This window comes from Epargyreus clarus, unplaced genomic scaffold, assembly GCF_041222505.1.
Source record: "Epargyreus clarus isolate Ecla_fem2 unplaced genomic scaffold, WU_Ecla_fem_2.2 ptg000036l, whole genome shotgun sequence".
Lineage (NCBI taxonomy): Eukaryota > Metazoa > Arthropoda > Insecta > Lepidoptera > Hesperiidae > Epargyreus > Epargyreus clarus.
In genome coordinates, this window is record NW_027332241.1 from 2,070,216 (window position 1) to 2,089,439 (window position 19,224).

The 19,224-nt window shown below is 37.3% G+C and overlaps 2 protein-coding genes across 2 annotated transcripts; one reads left to right on the forward strand and one right to left on the reverse strand.

Moving 5' to 3' along the window:
* Positions 1-436: 436 nt before the first annotated feature.
* Positions 437-18,122, reverse strand: su(f) (cleavage stimulation factor subunit su(f)). The gene is made up of 18 exons (XM_073092411.1): positions 17,871-18,122; positions 17,210-17,401; positions 16,027-16,059; positions 13,053-13,150; positions 11,751-11,904; positions 10,972-11,065; positions 10,470-10,609; positions 9,820-10,011; positions 9,208-9,345; positions 7,758-7,900; positions 6,694-6,851; positions 5,505-5,671; positions 4,730-4,837; positions 4,328-4,416; positions 2,462-2,562; positions 1,628-1,762; positions 780-886; positions 437-616 (listed from the first exon to the last, which is right to left on the reverse strand). Exons 1-18 carry the CDS (start codon positions 17,907-17,909, stop codon positions 512-514), a joined length of 2,193 nt encoding a protein of 730 aa, XP_072948512.1. The 5' UTR covers positions 17,910-18,122; the 3' UTR covers positions 437-511.
* A 375-nt stretch (positions 18,123-18,497) lies between these two features.
* LOC140756889 (U6 snRNA-associated Sm-like protein LSm2) lies at positions 18,498-18,964 on the forward strand. Its single transcript, XM_073092423.1, has one exon. The coding sequence runs from the start codon at positions 18,568-18,570 to the stop codon at positions 18,853-18,855; it is 288 nt and encodes a 95-aa protein (XP_072948524.1). The 5' UTR covers positions 18,498-18,567; the 3' UTR covers positions 18,856-18,964.
* Positions 18,965-19,224: the final 260 nt, after the last annotated feature.

The following is a 19,224-nucleotide window of genomic DNA, read 5'->3' on the forward strand; positions in this document are numbered from 1 at the left end:
CTTTCACAGGAATGTCGATAATTTTAACTTGTATCCTTAGTTATGTCGAGCATTAGGACCGGATTTTGAGAGTCCCTGAGGCAATTAAGGAGCGAAAGACCTTAATTATTTTCTGAATTAAAAGGAATATTTTTTTCCAAATATTTTAAAAAATTATTGCCAACAAATAAAATTAATTCCATACTGTTTTGAGAACACACACTTCATATTGTTTGGAAAAAATCTTGCAAGTTATAATCTGATCCATCGAAATGTATATTTTTCTGTATTATAGGGGCCCCACTTTTATGGAGGCCCCGGAGTAAATCTTACTTAGTTATCTTACAAAACCATTCGAAACTTACAATATTATTCTATATTGTGGGGGCCCCTCTTATCGGAATCGGGGCTAAACATTATCCCTATTAAAAATTAAAGTCCTATTTAAAATTAAGTTCTATACATTATCCCGCGTAACATTCACTACAGTTCTCATTTTGTTGTGGACTACAGTGTAGTCGTGCCGCATCTGTTATTTGACCCGCTTCTGCTGTCGTTGTCTGTATATGTCGTTGACGGGCGGCGCCACGCCCAGCTCATCATCATCTGAATCATCACCGAGTTTCCTTCTTCGGACCTGTAACATATTTTTTGTATTAGAAAATAATTTAAACGTGTTACATGTGGAATGATATAAAAAGGGGCTACTGTCGCGCATGGACATCTGTAATCATCCCCCAACAAGATTAGACTAGCCTAGGTCACTCCTGAAAAGGATGTTATTAGAGAATGTCACTTACCTTATTGGAGACTGTAGTGATCCCCTCATCATCCACAATCCAGTGGACAGACCTGGCCAAATCGAAGAGCTTGGTGTCACAGCCATTCTCTTGAGTCGGTGCTGGCGCTGTAATATGAAAACATTTATTTACTTTTTTTTTGACTAATTTATGCTTGCCTGTTTGTGTGATATAGACGTAAGGCAACACAAGACTTTTCTGTGTTCCTTACTTTTTGTATTAGTCTGTCTGTCGTGTATTTTGCTTATATGTTTGTCCATTTTTAAGGTTCCATACCCAAAGGGTAAAAACGGAACCGTATAATTTAGTCTCCGCTGTCTTTTTATGTTTGTATACTTGCAATCGTATCTATCTACGTTTTCGAACGTACATATATGTATAAGAGTATGTATGCATATTTGTATGTAAACTGGGTCTGAAACAAAAGCACTTTTAAGGCGAATATTAGTTAAAATATACGAACCTATGTCGTACGTATGTGTCTATGTATCCGTGTATGCCTCTGTATGTTTGTGTGTGTACTTCTCTCTCATTTGCCTTAGTCGCTCCCCGTGGGATCACCGTTACGTATATATTCACGGGGGAAGGTCTTAGCTGTTTATAAGCTGTTTCCACCTATTGCTTGGCTACTGGTCGTTCAAGCTCTCTTTTGGATACGTAGTTCTTTGATGCCTTCTGTCGCATAGATGTTTGTTGCGTCCCACGCCTTTTTTTTGTGTGTGTGTGTGTGTGTGTGTACGTGTGTATGTAAGTGTGTGTGTGGTGTGTGTGTGAGTGCATACGTATGCGAGTGTGTATATGTTGTGTGTGTATATGTGTGCATGTATGTGTGTGTGTGTTCCACTCACGCTTATCGGGCAGCGAGATCCTGTTGAAGAGCTGCAGCAACCTGTCCACGGCGACGAAGGGTCCGCGGAAGCACGAGGGCGGCGGCATCAGGGTGCACAGCTGAGCCGCGGCCGCCGGCATCGGGAATGTACCGCCTGGGGGATATGGTACCGTTAGTATGTCCCACTGCTGGGCAAACGCAGTGATAACAAAGAAGTTCAAATTAATAAAAAACTACCTAGTTAATATTGTACCGTCAGTATGTCACATTGCTGGGCCAACACAGTGATAACATATAGGTTCAAATTAATAAAAAAAATACCTAAGTAATATGGTAGCGTTAGTATGTCCCACTGCTGAGCAAAGGCATCAGAAGTTCAAACAAATAAAAATTGTATTCAAAGTAGATTTTTTACGGAACTCTTCTATCCCCACTTCGCAGAATGTGTCGATACGATGGAGATGGTTCAAACGCGGCTTCTCAATTGAGGGTCCGATTTTAAAATCCAAGGCCCTCTGATTTTTCATAGTTATGTCGTCTTCAACCCATTACTGTCCCACTGCTGGGCACGGGTCTCCTCTCAGAATGAGAAGGATTAGGCCATAGTCCACCGCGCTGGACAAGTGCGAATTGGTAGACATCACTTGAGTTGAAATTTTTTTTTTAGATTTCTCAGGTATGCAGGTTTCCTCACAATGTTTTCCTTCACCGTTTAGCAAGTGATAATTAATTTCTAATACGCACATAACTTTGAAAAATCAAAGGTGCGTGCCTGGGATTTGAACCAATAGGCTATCGCTTTTTTGCAGTGATATTTTACGCAAATAATTCTACCATATTCGAAATCACTCACCAGATATGGGGTGTTCCCCGGGCAACGGGTTGACTTTAGGCTTGTACGGGATCATTTGGCTCGTGTCCGGGCGAGCTATGTCCTTGTTGGGGTCGTGGTCTCTGAAAATTATAAACCGTTTATGATCAAAGATAACATTTGAAATAGACTCTGTGGCGCTCGTCAAGAGATGGCGCTACACGTATTCTGAATCACGCTATCGAAGTTTTCTCAATATCTCGTACATATACAAGTTCCTAACTGAGACTGTCGGAGCACGACTGCTGTCTGGGCATGATCACCTAGCACAGGGAGAACTCCCACCGCCAAAGCTTCTAATATATTTAAAATAATTTGTGTATAATCTCATTCTTTGCTCATCTTAATATTTCAGAATTGATGTTGGTAGTGTCAATACATAAATATATTTTATTGGTAGACTCATTAGCCCCTAAATGACACTATAGGACATCTAAACCGAATCTAAGAAAATATTCAAAAATCTGAATAATACATGACAATATACAGGGTGAATTTTTAAAACGGGCCTTCAGGGCCAAATCCGAAACTATAAGGATTAGCGAAAAATGCTGAAAGGAGTTACGAGGCCGATTTTGATAAAAACTAAAACTGCATCATTAGTTTTTTAAAATATCTTTTTCCCTAGCCGGGAATCGAACGAGTTCATTTTTTAAAAAAAATACACCCTCTATATTATTCCACCATCTGATAGTGTCGCTTATAAGGATCAAATTCTGGGAAGGAATGTTATGTGACAAATTAAAGGAAAAGGAAAATTTTGAAGAAAATACATATTTTTCCATACATTGCCATACTAATCCTTAAGGATTGTACATAACAAATGATTTATGTGTAATTCTTTAGAAACATACGTAAGTCATACCATTGAAGAATTTGTTGGTTAATCAACTAATTATTCGATGTTATAACCGTGACATACGGCTTAGTATGAGTAAGTAATAGTTTGGCAAGTAAATTACCGCCGTTTTTAGGATTTATTTTTTAATAAAAATAGATAAGTGATTAAATAGTAAATTGTTATTGTTTGTTGTTTATAACTACGTTTCAACAGTAAATATAATTTTCTATATCTCTTTGTTTAGTTATTACTCGGATTTGACTGGAAAAAGACATTCTCGCAAATTGTCAATTTTACATCTGTATTAAACGAAACTCGGCCCATAGCAAGTTAAATCTATTATAATGGTCCTAAAAGTAACCTTAACTAAGTCCGACATAAAAATATAAATTCTTGAAGAACAAAACGTCCATTTCGAATGATTTGAAACATTGAGCCAAAAAATTGTTAATACCCGAAATGTTTAAATTGATGAATGGCGGGAACTTACCTGCCAAATTAATATAAAAAATATATATTTTCTTAAAATTGAGGCTTTTCCTTTAGTTTGTCATTTATCATTACTTCCCAGATTTTGATCCTTATAAGCAACACTATCAGATAGTGGAATAATATAGAGGGTGTATTTTTTTTCAAAATGAACTCGTTCGATTCCCGGCTAGGGAAAAAGATATTTTAAAAAACTAATGATGCAGTTTTAGTTTTTATCAAAATCGGCCTCGTAACTCCTTTCAGCATTTTTCGCTAATCCTTATAGTTTCGGATTTGGCCCTGAAGGCCCGTTTTAAAAATTCACCCTGTATACAAAAATCGTTATATTTGACGGTTTACAGAAAAAATATATTTTTTTATATTTTTGGGAATGAGAAGTCAATTTTGTAGATAGTAATTTTAAAAATAAGTCTTTTAAAAGTAAAATAAAGTCACATTTGTAGGTAAAGATGTTATTGTCACAATAATACATTTGAAATAATGATTTTTAAAAGTAAATAATTAAATATGCTTACTTTTGACCAAGTATCACTGCAGCTAGTTCGGGTGATATGCCCGCCAGAGGGCCTCCTAACGCCCAAGATTTGTTCGACATTGATGCCACCTGAAAGTACATATAAATAACTTAATTTGAATAACGTCCAAGCAACAGCTATCTAAATATATGTAACTCAAAGGTGACTGACTGACGTAGTGATCTATCAACGCACAGCCCAAACCACTGGACGGATCGGGCTGAAATTTGGCATGCAGGTAGATGTTATGACGTAGGCATCCGATAAGAAAGGATTTTGATCAATTCTACCCCCAAGGGGATAAAATAGGGGATGAAAATATTACTTCGTAACGCGAGTGAAGCCGCAGGCAAAAACTCGTCTAATAAAAGCGTGGTAAAAATGTAGGAAGCTACAACTTACTTCAGTGTATCCAATGGATTTCAACTCGGCGATGCTGCAAGGATACAGATCTAAGAACTTGTATCTGTCCACCAACTGCGCTGTCTCCTTGCCTTCGAACTCCTTAATCTGTTGGGGAGTTGGTCAATTAGTAGATGGTTTACTGTCCCACTGTTAAGTACGGATCTCTCAGAGTGCAAGCGGATTAGAGGTCCATCAAAATAACCAAATTAGCAACTTCGTACGACTTTCATCAAACTTCAAGTTGCAAGTATGTAGACAACTTCATGGTAAGTCACTTGCGCCCATGGTCATCTATGAACAACTTTACATAGAACAGGTTCTAACTGAAACCGATTACAGATGCATATCCACTTCTAAGGAATAAGATACTCCACTGAATTCAAGAACTGTTTCACCCGAAAAATAGGTGTAGCACTGGGAATTCCCCGGTATGTTTTTATAAAATTAAATCAACAAATAAGTTTGCAGGCGACCTACTGGGAAGTGGCTACTGTCGCCCATGGACAACAGTAATCAATCCCAGATAGAAATATATTGCTTCCTGTGATCGGCCAGACAGATACGCCGATAGCCCTAAGGAAAAAGCTGGAACGCCACAGAAAAGTCTGTCTCCCTTACCACACCCTTCAAACCAGAACACAGCAGCGCTTAACACTGCTGTTATAACAGAAATAGGTGTGGCGGTGGTGCCGCCGGAGTCGAACAACAAACGGTTTTACCACCTGACTACAAACTGACTGTAACACTAGTAAGTATGGTACATGTTCCTCACCTTCTCCAACACATGCTGCCGTCGCTTCTCCACCTTCACGATGGAGACCAGGTCACCGATATTGGACTCGAACTCCAGGAATCTGTTCCATATGTCCACCGAGCTCTCGGGTTTCAGGCTGCCCGAAGACAGCACCCGCTCGAAGAGCACACGTGTGTTGTTGTCCTCTGGAATGAATGCGGTCAGTTAGGTGATGATTGACCAAAGCGTATCAGATCAAGACTTCTTTGGGGATGTTGTGGTTAGTTATGTGAAGGTTTCATTAAGTTTATTGTGGTCAATTAGGTAATGGTAGAACTTTGCGTATGCGTTCATCATTTTATTGAGGTATTGTGGTCAGTCAAGTGATGGTTGACCGCCAAGTGTTCAAGGTATCATTGGGGTATTGTGGTCAGTTAGGTGATGCTTGACCATCGTGGTTTGTTATAGCATTTTGAATATGAGAGTTACGGTCATTTGTGTGTCGATTGAGCATAGAGTTGTAGGGTATATACGGAAAGGAAATTTTGAAAATTAATGAAAATCGTAGGCGATTATTCAGACATTTATTTTATGACTTTTTTATTATTTCAGTAATTAATTAAATCAATCTATCCTACCTATCCTACTGTTCTTCCTATTATCATATTGTTGCCTACCAAAAGATCCAAATTTGACAATGTTTAATAAGCGAAAATTGTCAAATTGCATCGGTAGCATAAATCGGCAAATCACTAAATCTATTCATTTTATTTATAAAGGGTGTTACGGTTGGAAATAGCTCGATTTAGAAATTAACACGCTTTTATTAGCTTGGATTGTATGTATGTATGTATGTAAGCGTGGGGTGTATTTTACTGCGGTTCATAACTATTCTCTCATAGATAATTGCCAATAGAATTATTGTAACATTTAAATTATCAAGAACCCCACGCTTTTTACTCTAAATTGAATTATTATTTTAATAACTTGAATTTTATTATAATTTTATTTTGAGGCGATTCATTATTATTGATTGATGTATTTTCTAATTTTTTGTTCGACTAGCAATACAAGCGTGTTTTTTAGTTTCTTTTTTAAACTATTATTTATAAAAAAAAAGATTGTTAGGCAACTATATGTGTGGCGGTGGTGCTTCTAGTCGAACCACAAAAGATTCTACCACCTTTATACCTGTAAAATTACATTTAAAACCAAGTTATAAACTAACCATTGAGATGCGACAGATAGTCGATATAGCAGAGCACGTACTCTGGTATGTGCGAGAACTTCTTCAGGCCCAGTTCGAAGATCCTGAACGCGATGTTCTTGTCTTTCGAGCAGTAGTACTCCATGAGGGCGGCGGCCACGAACACGTGGTAGCGAGATCTGGGGGGGAGAAGGGGGTATAATAATGAGGAGTTCAGAAATAGTACTGCTGGTGCCATCTAGTGAGCGTCAGCCTACATAGAGAAAGATGCTTTCATTAAATAAAACCACCCAATTCATTATATGAAATTCATTATTCATTGGTGGTTTCATTATATGAAAGATGCTTTCATTATGTAGAGATTGAGATGACGAAGATTTTTTCTTTTCTTTTTCTATCGACAGTTATACGTCTTTTGATATCTTGTCATTCTTCAGAAAACTTTTTTCGTTCAACTATTTTCAAAGGCCATGTGGAAACCAGGCTTCATCTTTTGGTATGTCGTATGGTCTGTGACTTTATAAAAGGTTCCTTATACCCGAAATAAGATATATTAATATACTATTGAATAGGCTTTTACTTATAGGAGACTCACCATCCAGGTAAGGTTTGGGTGGACACCCTCTTTGTACATTCTTTAATGGGTGGTTCGATACTTCACGCGTCTGGCTCAGGTCTTTTCCCACAACTATTGTAGAATGACGCCTCACTTACGTATGGGGCAACCATCTCAGTGCTTAGGGGTGGCAAAGCCCGCGTGATCGGCTTCAGGTTCAACCCTGTCCGTTATGAAGTTGATCTTAGGGGAGCAGTGACAACTTACCATCAGACGGATTGCATACTCGTTTGTTACTCCAATTTTATAGAAAATCAAGTATCTATTTATTACAGTTCAAGAGATAAAACCCTGTGACAAACGGACAGACAGCGTAGGCTTAGTAATAGGGTTCCGTTTCTACCCTTTGGAACGTTTCCGTTCCGTTCCGTTCTACCTTAGGGAACCCTAAAAAAGATTAAATCAGGAGATAAATACATAAATAAAGCGCGCATATTTTTTTTTATAAATTAAACATTAAACCACTCACCTGCTGTCCTCCCTAGCCCTCTTAAACACAGTCCTAGCTGATTTAATCCCTTCGGCCCTGCGCGCGAACTTCATGTACTGCACGTACGCTAGCGTCGGGTCAATGTCCTCCACGTCGAGATACCTCGTGTATACTTGGTGCACCTGAGGAGTTTAAATGTGATATTTTGCTAAGCATCTCTTTAATAAGGTCAATGATTAATACCTTTGAGTTGATAACAAATGTTTATATACTAATAAGGTGTTAGCGCCCTCTGTGGTTCGACTCCGGCGGCACCACCGCTACACCAATTTCTGTTATAACAACAGTGTTAAGCGCTGCTGTGTTCTGGTTTGAGGGATGTAAGGACTACTTTTCCGAGGCGTTTCAGCTTAGTCCTCAGGAGTAGCGGCGTATCTGTGGCCGACCTCAGGTAGAAATATCTAATCCTATCTGGGGTTGATTACAGAGGTCCATGCGCTGTAGCCACTTACCATCAGGTGGACTGCATGCTCGTCTGCTACTCCTATATTACGAAAAAACACGACTGGTTGCACTCCGGAAGTGTCGGCAGAAGTTAAAACTTTTGAAACCTAACCTGAATAATAAAATATAATAAATAAAAAATGAAACTGGCACCCATTGAGATATTTTGTCTATGCTCGCACCGGATGACATTTTGACTACTGCTTTTTTTTTAAGTTTGATTGCCGTTTTACGAATTTTCGATCAGGACACGTAATCTTGACGCGAGTTTAAAATTTTTTACGCATCACAAAAAATGCACAACGCTGCTAAAGAAGTTTTCACTTTAAAAATTAGTTAGTTAAGAATTTGAAAATGTATGAAAAAATAAGTATTTACTTCAAAATTAGCTTTTTCCTTTAGTTTGCCATATATCATTGCTTCCCATAATTTGATACTTGTAAGCGACACTATACGAAGATATAATAATACATACAATACACATATAATGTGCATTTTTTTTCAAAATGAACTCGTTCGATTCCCGGCTAGGAAAATAGATTTTTAAAAAATGTAATGATGTAGTGCTAGTTTTTATCAAAATCGGCCTCGTAACTCCTTTCTGTATTTTTCGCTAAACGTTATATTTTCGGATTTCGGCCTAAATGCCCATTTGAAAAAATTACCCTGTATACATTTACACGCATTCTATTAGTTATCATTCAATCGACTTTTCCTTACAAGTTTTGTCCTTACAAATCGTTTTCCTTCTTAAATCAATCCTTTATTTAACATACTCGCTGACCCGGCAAACTTTGTACCACCTCGAAATCTATTTATCAAATATATTTCATATAAAATATAGCCTATGTTACTCGTGGATAATGTAGCTTTCGAATGGTGAAAGAATTTTTAAAATCAGTCCAGTAGTTTTTGAGCCTATTTATTACAATCAAACAAACAAAGTTTTCCTCTTTAAAATATTATTATTTAACATATTATTAACCTTATTATAATGCAGCCGGCTCTCCTCATAGTCCGCGTGTGCGAAGTGGAGTAACGTGGAGTGCTTCAGCGGGCCGCTGGTCGCGCGCTCGTACACCGCCGCCGCTTCATCCGAGAACAGGCGCGCCGCGTTCGAGTCCTGGGTGGGGTAGAGGTTACTTAGTTTAAAGAATGAATTGGTAATGCTTGTGAACACATTATCACGCGATAGAAGCCGAGTTCGTAACCGGTCAATATTTTTAAACATTTATAATGCAATAATCCCCTACTCTTCTATTTTTTTCTCGAATAATCCAAGAATAATCACAGTCTCTTAAACTCTAAAGAAGCTTGGACTCATATTTCGTAACCATACACTCATCCTGAGGCACCACTAGAACCCTATAGTATCCCAACATAACCCCTTCACTTACAAGATCTTTTATAGTCGTCTAATCTCAAATCTCTCTAGCCCCTAAGGAGCTACGTGACTCTTATAGTAACTCTAATTAACCCCTTCTTACAACACCTTCATCACTTACCTAGCCACTATTGTCACAAAACCCCTTAGGAGCACAATACTTAGTATCTTCTAGAACCTAGGAGCCGAACATCCCCTAGCACCCCCACTCACCCCCTTCTCCTGCAGCAGCTTGGCGGAGTGGTCGAGGAACTGCGCGGCCTGGTGCCACACGTCCGGGTGGTGCGCGAGGCACAGCAGGCACTGCTCTATCGCGAACATCACCCGTCTCGCCACTAGGGCAGTGTCCTCTGAGCGTAGAGGGTTGCTGCGCTCCCAGGATATGTACTTCTTCCAGAGCTCCACCTGGGTTAGAATGGAGAGGGAATTGGTAACTTAGTGTATCTGGTTCACTCATCCAAATACGTTTTTAAGGCTCCTACACACTAGTCTTGTTCCAGACGCCGCGACAACGTGGTGTATATATGATGCTTACGCTGCAATATGTGCAATCCAGTCTTAACACCAGGCACCCGCTAAATCGATTATTTGCAGTAGTTACGCTAAGTATTATTTACAACTATTTATCATTTATAAGATCTGTATATCCGTCAAAGCCTTACGCTGGAGAGACTCAAAAGTGAAGGAGGCCTTAACTTAAAAATTTGTATATTGTGTATTGCTGTGTGGAATAAAGTAAAAATCTTTATTGATTGCCACACCTCTCTTGTAGCTCTCGTCTTCCTAAGACTATACTTAAATCTTTTACGTAGCAAAGAGTTATTTCATTCGAAACGTGTTCAAATTACAAATCAGTTATCTACCTGTTTCATCTCCTCCCTATCGACAGTAGGCGGCGTGGCCGGCATGTTCCTATTCAACCCTCTGGTAACACTCTCCAGTTCTTTGGCCACTCGTCTCGCGTTCATGTATTCCCTTGAACGCTCCATTGCCATCCTCTCCGCTGTAGCAAAAGACACCTACTTCGAATTGCATCTAACATAATTATACCATTTAGATGGTCGTTCAAATAATGTTTAAGACCAAATCAGCAAAGGTTTTAAGAGCTCAATATCTTTATTTTGTCAGGTAACTCCTTAGATTAAAAACGGCTTGCACCTAAGATTACTAGAACATTTATATGAAGTTGTAACCTGTAAAACCAAACCGGCAAACGATTTTTTGTAACTCAACTTTTCGTCTTCTCAGGGAACTCCTTAGAATAAAATGGCTTAAAGTCGTAAACCACCACGCTTCGCACTGGTTGGTAGACGCCACACAACTTTGGGAGCTTAGCAAAGTAATCAATATTTGAAGAATACTTACCAATAATCGTGTTAATACTCTGCTCAAACGCTATGTAGTCTTTCCATAGTGTCTCGATACCAATGATAGGCGTTATTACCGCTCTTTGGTATACCTGAAACAAAATAGAGGATAAGATTATTTAATAATAATAATAATAATATAATTTATTCACCACAATTGCAGTACACAGTACAAATTTTAAAACTAAATATACTAAAATAAAAATTAAAAAAATAAATTTAAGAAAGAAAACCAAAAATCTCAAAAAAACAAAAATAATAACAAGAAAAGAATAAAGAAATAAAAACTTTAACAAAACAAAGAAAAGGCAATAACAAAACAAAGGTTATAATTATCTAGTGCTGTTAAAGTACTATGCGCTGCAACAATCGCGAAAGGGAGCAAACTCAGAATTATGCCATGAGCGGTTAAAAACACCTACCCACAGCTCACGTAATTTTGTTCATTTTATTGATTCTGAATAGAATTGGCGTCCTACTCGTGATCTCCACCACTTATGTGGTTAGAAGTTACCCTACAACGTTCTTCAAATACTGATACAGCTGTTATGAGGCAGGTAGTGGTTTGGCGATTGGCCACCGCAAGAAAAAGATAAACATCATGATAAACTCTATGGTAAAACGTAAAAGATGATCTTCGATTCTTCTTCTGTGGTTAACTCCATTCTAACGCAATGATGATTTCCTTATAATGGCATAAATAATAACAATTTTAACGGCACTTACAATTTTACTCCTAACGGCATGCATAATAACAATATTAACGGCATATATTACCTTTCTAACGGCAGATATCTTCTGATTCTCGGCATACGATCCAACAGCTTCCACAGCCTTTAGGAACGTGACGTAGTCGTTCCATATTGGGTACGCGTGAATATCTAACCCGATCTTCTCTAGTGCGAAATCGTAGGCCTGGGCCATCTTTTCTCTGTAACCAAAGTTTTTGATGCTATCTTTATTTCTTGCATAAAATATTATTGTGTCTCAAATATAATGTCCATCCATCCATCCATCAGCCTTTTGAGGTCCATGGCTGGACAAAGGCCTCTCCGATTTGGCGCTACTCCATCCGGTCTCGAGCCCTTTGAATCTAGCGGTTTCCCGCAGTCTTCTTCAGATCATCGGTCCACCGGGTCTTTATAATGTATGGTCTTTTAGTAAGATCTACTGCACTTAATGTCTAATATTTTTGTAGTTGGTATATTATTTTAATGTACGTCTGTAAATAAGAGTCTAGCAATGCTTTTTCTTACCATTACTACCACCTTTAAAATGGATTTCGTATCTCTTAAAAATACCTTTGGTTTATACATATAAGACAAGTTTCATTGCGTGGCTTAAGCAAGTTTATTTACTTTTTTCTTCGGTTAAAATTACATCGGATACAGTTCAGTAATTTTCAAAATAAGCCTATACAGTATGACGAATATACATACGCATATACATACATAATATATGCAGTCAGGGCCGGATTTAAGGGAGGGCAACCGGGGCGGCAGCCCCGGGGCCTCCACAAAAGAGGGGCCCCCACAATAGAGACGTCGGATGTTTTTTTTTAATCCGACTAGTAAACACTAGTAAAAATAAAAAAATATCTTTTCCTTTGATATTTTTTTCCCTGTTTTACCTTTATCTACAGTACTTTGTACAAACATGAATACTAGAAGAATCTATCTGCGTTTCACAATAAAATATTTATTGAAAAATTCAACTGAAAAAATTGTTCATTTTATTCGGAATATAATTTGGGGCCAGGGGGCCTCCATTCCTCTGTTGCCCCAAGGCCTCTAGACCTCTAAATCTGGCCCTGTATGCAGTACATAAATTGAACTCGTAAATGAAGTTGCCATATGAAATTACAGATAGAAATAATAGACGGCGTTGAAGTACATTATTTAAAAAGGAATCATCCATACATTTGTCAGGATTAGGAAGTCTTCACAAAGTCACATCACACGCCTTTTGTGACATGTCACAAAAGAAAGGATGGTAAAAAATCGTGTCGTAATTTCTGGACGATACGTCACATTTTATTAAGGTTACAATTACCTTTAAATAAGAATACAATAAACTTACTTGTAAGTGGGCAGCATACACTTCGTCTCTTTTACATAATTGAGATACAGCCTCCATAGTTCGATGTTCAGGATTTTCATCAGGCACCGCTGGAAGAGCTAGACATCCGTGGAAATAGAAAATAGTGAAAAAATGCATAGTTTTTACCCCAATCGTACGAAAAGTGTGATAGAATTTATTGAACAAAATCTGGTAAAATTTGTATGGTTTAAATCTCTTAATCACAGATAGAAATGTGTCTTCTCAGGACCAGAAGAGCTTAAGGCCTAATCCCTAGACCTTGTTATACCACGCTAACTAAAGAAACATTACTTTAAAGCTTTAAAACATTTTAGAAAACTCTTAAGTATAGATGTTTCTTCACCATTATAACAAATTTTCCGTATAAACGCGTTTTCATTTATTACTTTCTTATCCAGCTTGTTCATTGGATTATTCATGATCATCATCATCAACAACCCATTACCGTCCCACTGCTGGGCACGGGTCTCCTCTCATGAGAAGGATTAGGCCATAGTCTACCGCGCTGGCCAAGTGCGTATTGGTAGACTTCACATACCTTTGAGATTTTATTTTTTATAAATCTCTCTGGTATGCAGGTTTCCTCACGATGTTTTCCTTCACCGTTTAAGCAAGTGATAATTAATTTCTAATACGCACATACATTTGAAAATCAGAGGTGCGTGCCTGGGATTTGAACCTCGGACCCCTCGATCGAGAGGCCGCGTTTCTTAACCACTAGGCTATCACTGCTTAGCTTATTCATGATAGCTACTAGTAATTCAGTAATTGTTTATGATATAATATATATTAAGCATAACTTTAGTAATAGTAATAAGATATTAGTAATTTAGTAATCTTTCAGTTATTTCATACTTGCCTTTTGCCATCAAGTTGTAGTGTCGTCTTATTACGTCATAATTTAAAGGACCTTTTCAATCAGCAGGACTTGACGCGCAGTGACAATAGGAAAATAAATCGCTATATATATCTCACTACTATGTATGGAGGTAATGATAAACTTCCACCCTCGAAATACCCCTTAGGTGTCGTCGATACATTACGTCACACATTTAAGGAGTATAAAAAATATGAAGGCCTATGACATGTCATCAAAAAGTGATCCCGTAATTGAATTATAATAATAATAAATAATGCTGAAAGTCGTTGAAACATCAAATTTATGTGTAACACCACAAAAATGTGACAAGGACAGGAGGAGGACCAAAAAATGCGTGACGGAAGAACCTCTTACGTAGACATAGCACATCCGATTTTGTTAACGCCACTAATCCATAGCTAGGCATTTTTATAATTTTATATTTATCAGAACAAAAGATATAAAGGTTGGCCTATCGAATTTAACTTTACACTTACCCCCCTCTTGACGCCCAAAAAATAAAACTCTGAAAAACAATAAATCTGTATCCTCTGACTTTTGCAACCCGAATATAATTTTTCAAATTACTAAAAGAAAACTGTTATTTATTTATTAGACTGTGATGTGATGACTCTTGGAAAATAAATTACTTATATTTTTATTTTTTTGGTTGAAATTACTAAAAAGTATATTTCAAAGTATGTAACAGGGGTAGCTAACTTTCGTTACATTACGACGTTAGTGTCCCGCTGATAGATGGCGCTGTTAGCATTTAAACGGATCTTAGAGCAGATGACGACACTGGGTTGCTAACGGGCTTGTCAATTCGAATTTGTAAAGTAAAATATTGAGTGAATATGACTATAAAAAAAATGTGAGCCGTCACGGGACGCCTGGCAGATGTGAAATATCGACATTATTTTGTAAAAGTAATATGCAGAAATAACATATTGTGATAGGAACTAAATATGTCATAATGATAAAATAAAATATTACGATTTTTGTCGCCACGCCAGAAATCGGTTTTACGTGCGGCTATAGATGTTTCACATCAAAAATCTGGACATGAAGTATCACTGTGTTACACTTTATTATACAGATTTTTTTTAATATGCGAAGTGTTTTCAATAATAGATTATTGGTTGTCGAATATTAGATAATATATTACTTAAAGGTAGGCAGTTATAAATTACGTCACAAATATAGCGGGAAAGGAGGGGGTTCCCTAGACCGTGGTACGTGGGATAGGGGTTCCAATTTATATAAGCATCATGACGTCACATATAATTAAAATATAAAAAAATGAAATATAAAAAAAAATGATATTAGATTTTTAAATAGTCCCCCAAACGTGGCACGAGGATTTGAACCCCCTATGGGTTCAATTCTTATAAACGTCACATATTACAAATATAAAAAAATGAAATAATGAATTTTAAAATTTGCTATTATATTTTCAAATGTGTGACATCACAATACAATTGTGACATGTGACAAGGAACGGGGAGGGGATTGAGGAGGGAGCCCTACAAAATTTGTGATGTGTAATATACCGACTATTTTCTAGTTTTTATCTAATAGGGATTTTTTACATGTCGAAAGTGATCTTCATTGGCAAATAAATTTCAATTTTCAAAATATTTTTATTACACTTTTATAGTTATAAGCACAATAATATTTTAAATAACAATAAAATATAAACTTTACTTGGACACCAACTACATAACTGAATTGAATGTGCATTTTTTTACATTACTTCAGTCAAATAAATCTTATATGAATCCATTTATATAATTACGGGCTTCCTTACATATATTGTGCAGTCGATATAGCTTAAAAAGTTCTTAAATATAAGCAATTTTTTTTTTGCCACAGAAAATCACCTCCAGCATGCCTGAACACAACATACCCTAACCGAAAGAAAATATCAATTTTATATTATGTTTTATTTATTCTCAACTTAATACTAAACTTAAACTAAAGTCTATTATCACAGACTAAACACGTCTTGTCTATGGTCGTGTCGCGCTTTATTTGTTTTCTTAAAATTAATGTCACAGATTAAAAACTAACTTACGCAGTACCCATACTAACCTTTTCGACTCTTTCAAAATTTCTTGATTTCATCTGCAAAAAGAAAAAAAGGGATATAGAAATTATTTACTTACATTTTATCAATCTAGTAAATACGAGGCAATTACATATTACACAGATAATTATGTATATTGATAATTTTATCAAGTGATATTAAATATCACTTAATGTCAGAAAAATGTCTAAGATTAACATAATGAAAAAATACCGAAATGAATGAGATATCTGAATATATCATTTACACTCCTGCCAGCCAGTGTTAATCTCATACTTTTTAGCCAATTTTTTTTTTTTGTTTACGAGGGGGAAACCTGTAAAAGGTACCCCATGTCCTGGGAGCGACGTAGGGTTATGTGGGATTCTTACCGCACTAAAACCCCCCGGTGGCCGTCCTCGGCGCTGCGTAGAGGGCTCCGGGGTCTCCAAAGGAACGCAACCGGAGCCCTCTTAGCGCATTGCCCCGTCGGGCTCCGCCCAGGTGAGCTTGGCGCTCACCACACCATCCGGTGCGTACGACGGTATGCGACCACACATACCGCCGTCCTTCCCGGGGCCGCTGGCTGGGCGGTTCGAGCTCCCACTCTTGCCATCAGCAACCGGAAGCCCCTTTTAGTCGCCTCTTACGACAGGCAGGGGATACCATAGCCCTATTCTGGTCCCGAAACTTTAGCATGCCCTGCAGCCCAAACAGCTTGACAAATTTTAACATATGAGGTGTCCATGGATTTATCTAAAGTGGGACTACATTTTTTCACAGACATGTTTAAGGCCACATTTATATCTGCAGACTAATGTCAAATATTTTGTCAGATACAGACCGTTCTATGCTGCTATGTTATCGTACGTATAAATAACTTGTTAATAAGAATGATTTTTGTTTGCTACATTTTATGTCTAAATTTGATTAAATAGACACTTCATTGTATTATTTAACTTCATTGTAGAATCATCACTACTGGACCAACAATTTTATCACTTGCACAATGCAGTTGTCACCATACTGATATGCACAAGGTCTTGGGTTCGATACCCAGCCAGACAGAGATATATATGAAGAAATTAGGTTTCTGTTTCAACTCATTGTTCGTGTATTTGTCTCTTTGTCCATGTGTGTCCATAGCACTCACGACATACCTAGAGTGGGGCTATGAGTGTAGTGCTTAATTTATATATAAATACACACCTCCTGCTCAATATAGATCTTCCAATACCGCCCGGTGGTCGGGAATGCGGTGATGAGCTTCTCGTACATAGAGCGGACCTCGCCGATGGATCTGGTCTGAGCTTCACGGATGAGCAGCGACCAGGAGTCTACATCGTAGGTGTTCGCTTCCACCGCACGCTGGGCTCGGGAGAGGCGCTCGTTACCCCAGTCCTGGAGGAATAGGGTTAATATTAACAGTAACTTAATGGGAAAAAATATGTTCTTTTAAGTTTATAAGAAGTTATAATTCTTTGGCATATTTAATAAAAGAGCGCATGTAAATTATGTGCTTATTATAAAATTATCACTTGCTCTAACGGTGAAGAAAAAGATCGTGAGGAAACCAGCATACCTGAGGAATCTAAAAAAAACAGTTTTAAAAGGTGTATGTATAGTCTAGTCTACCAATATGCACTGGGCCAGCGCGATTGACTATGGCTTAATCATTCTAAATCTGAGAAGCTCGTGCCCAGCATTGGGACGGTGATGGGTTGATGATGATGATGATAATCACGTTGTATAAATAAAGAAAACAACTGTGCGGAAAAGATATGTGAAACACGGATTTTAATCAATTTTTCAAGAAAATTTGGATACTTCATTAGCAGTCCTAATAATAATAATAATACAATTAACTTACGATCTCCCCAACATCTTCCACCACCGCTACAGTCGACATTTTGTCGGCGTCCAAATAATCCTCTTAAAACCTATGATATTTAACTAAAAAGATAATAATGAGCGTGTGATTAACAAACGTTACATATGCTAAGACAATAAGTTAGTATTTCAAACCAGAATTAATATTTTTATTCAGAAAACGAACTAAAAGAAAAAATCCGACGCCATGCATGCAGTAAGCCAGATGAGAGAGAAGAATCAAATGACAGAAGATATTACAGATAAAGATGACAGGTAAGGAATAAATATATACTCTGTGAAGATTACACAGAGGCATATAAACAAATAAACTGCACTTAAATTATTTACGTATTTGTCCATTAAAATTAGTATCCATTATCTAAAATACCCCTTTTTGCCATAGAACTACTTTATATACTGCTTAAAACGCCTTTCAAATATAATATTTGTCTATGGTCCGACTCAAAGTCATTTTAATACTAACTCTAATAAAATAATAACATAAACATTAAAGCAATGAAGTAGAATTGATTAAAAAATACTTTTGAATAATGTTTGCCGGAAAGAGTAGAATCAAATGCTACATTTAAAAAAACATGAATTGTTTCTGCCTAATATTTGTCATTGTCAATGTCATCACTGTCATGTATTTTGCGTCGCTTGCGGAACCGCCTTAGCGTCCAAAACAAACAAAAATGTTATTTTACTCCTTCTTCAAATCCCTAGTTGGGAAAGACGTGGTCGTGGAGCTGAAGAACGACCTCAGCATATGCGGGACGTTGCATTCTGTAGACCAGTACTTAAATATTAAGCTGTCGGATATAACTGTGATTGACCCGGAGAAGTATCCCCACATGTTATCCGTTAAGAACTGTTTTATCCGTGGTTCTGTGGTGCGGTACGTGCAACTACCAGCAGATGAGGTGGACACGCAGCTGCTACAAGATGCTGCGAGAAAAGAAGCGACAGTTTCGACGAGATAGCCGCTATAACCTATAACTTTGGCAATGTTTGGTCGCGGTTTGCGCGCAATTTGAGTGTGTAAATACTTAATTAAGTGTAACTAATAAATTAAAGTGCTTGGAATATAAATTGTTTTATTTAAACTGTAGTAGTTCAATACAATTATCAATGTTTATCATATTTCTAAAATTATTATAGTTATATATCGACGGGTCCTACGTAAACTGGTGCAAGTGCGTTTTAACAACTTTACAGTAGAGCGATTTGAATGTTCTAATGCGTGTAACTTTAACATTATTCACGTATAATGCAGTTTTTTTTCAAAAGGATTCAATTATACCGTTTTAAAATTTTAACTATGTATGTTGAATAATGTTAAAGTTACACGC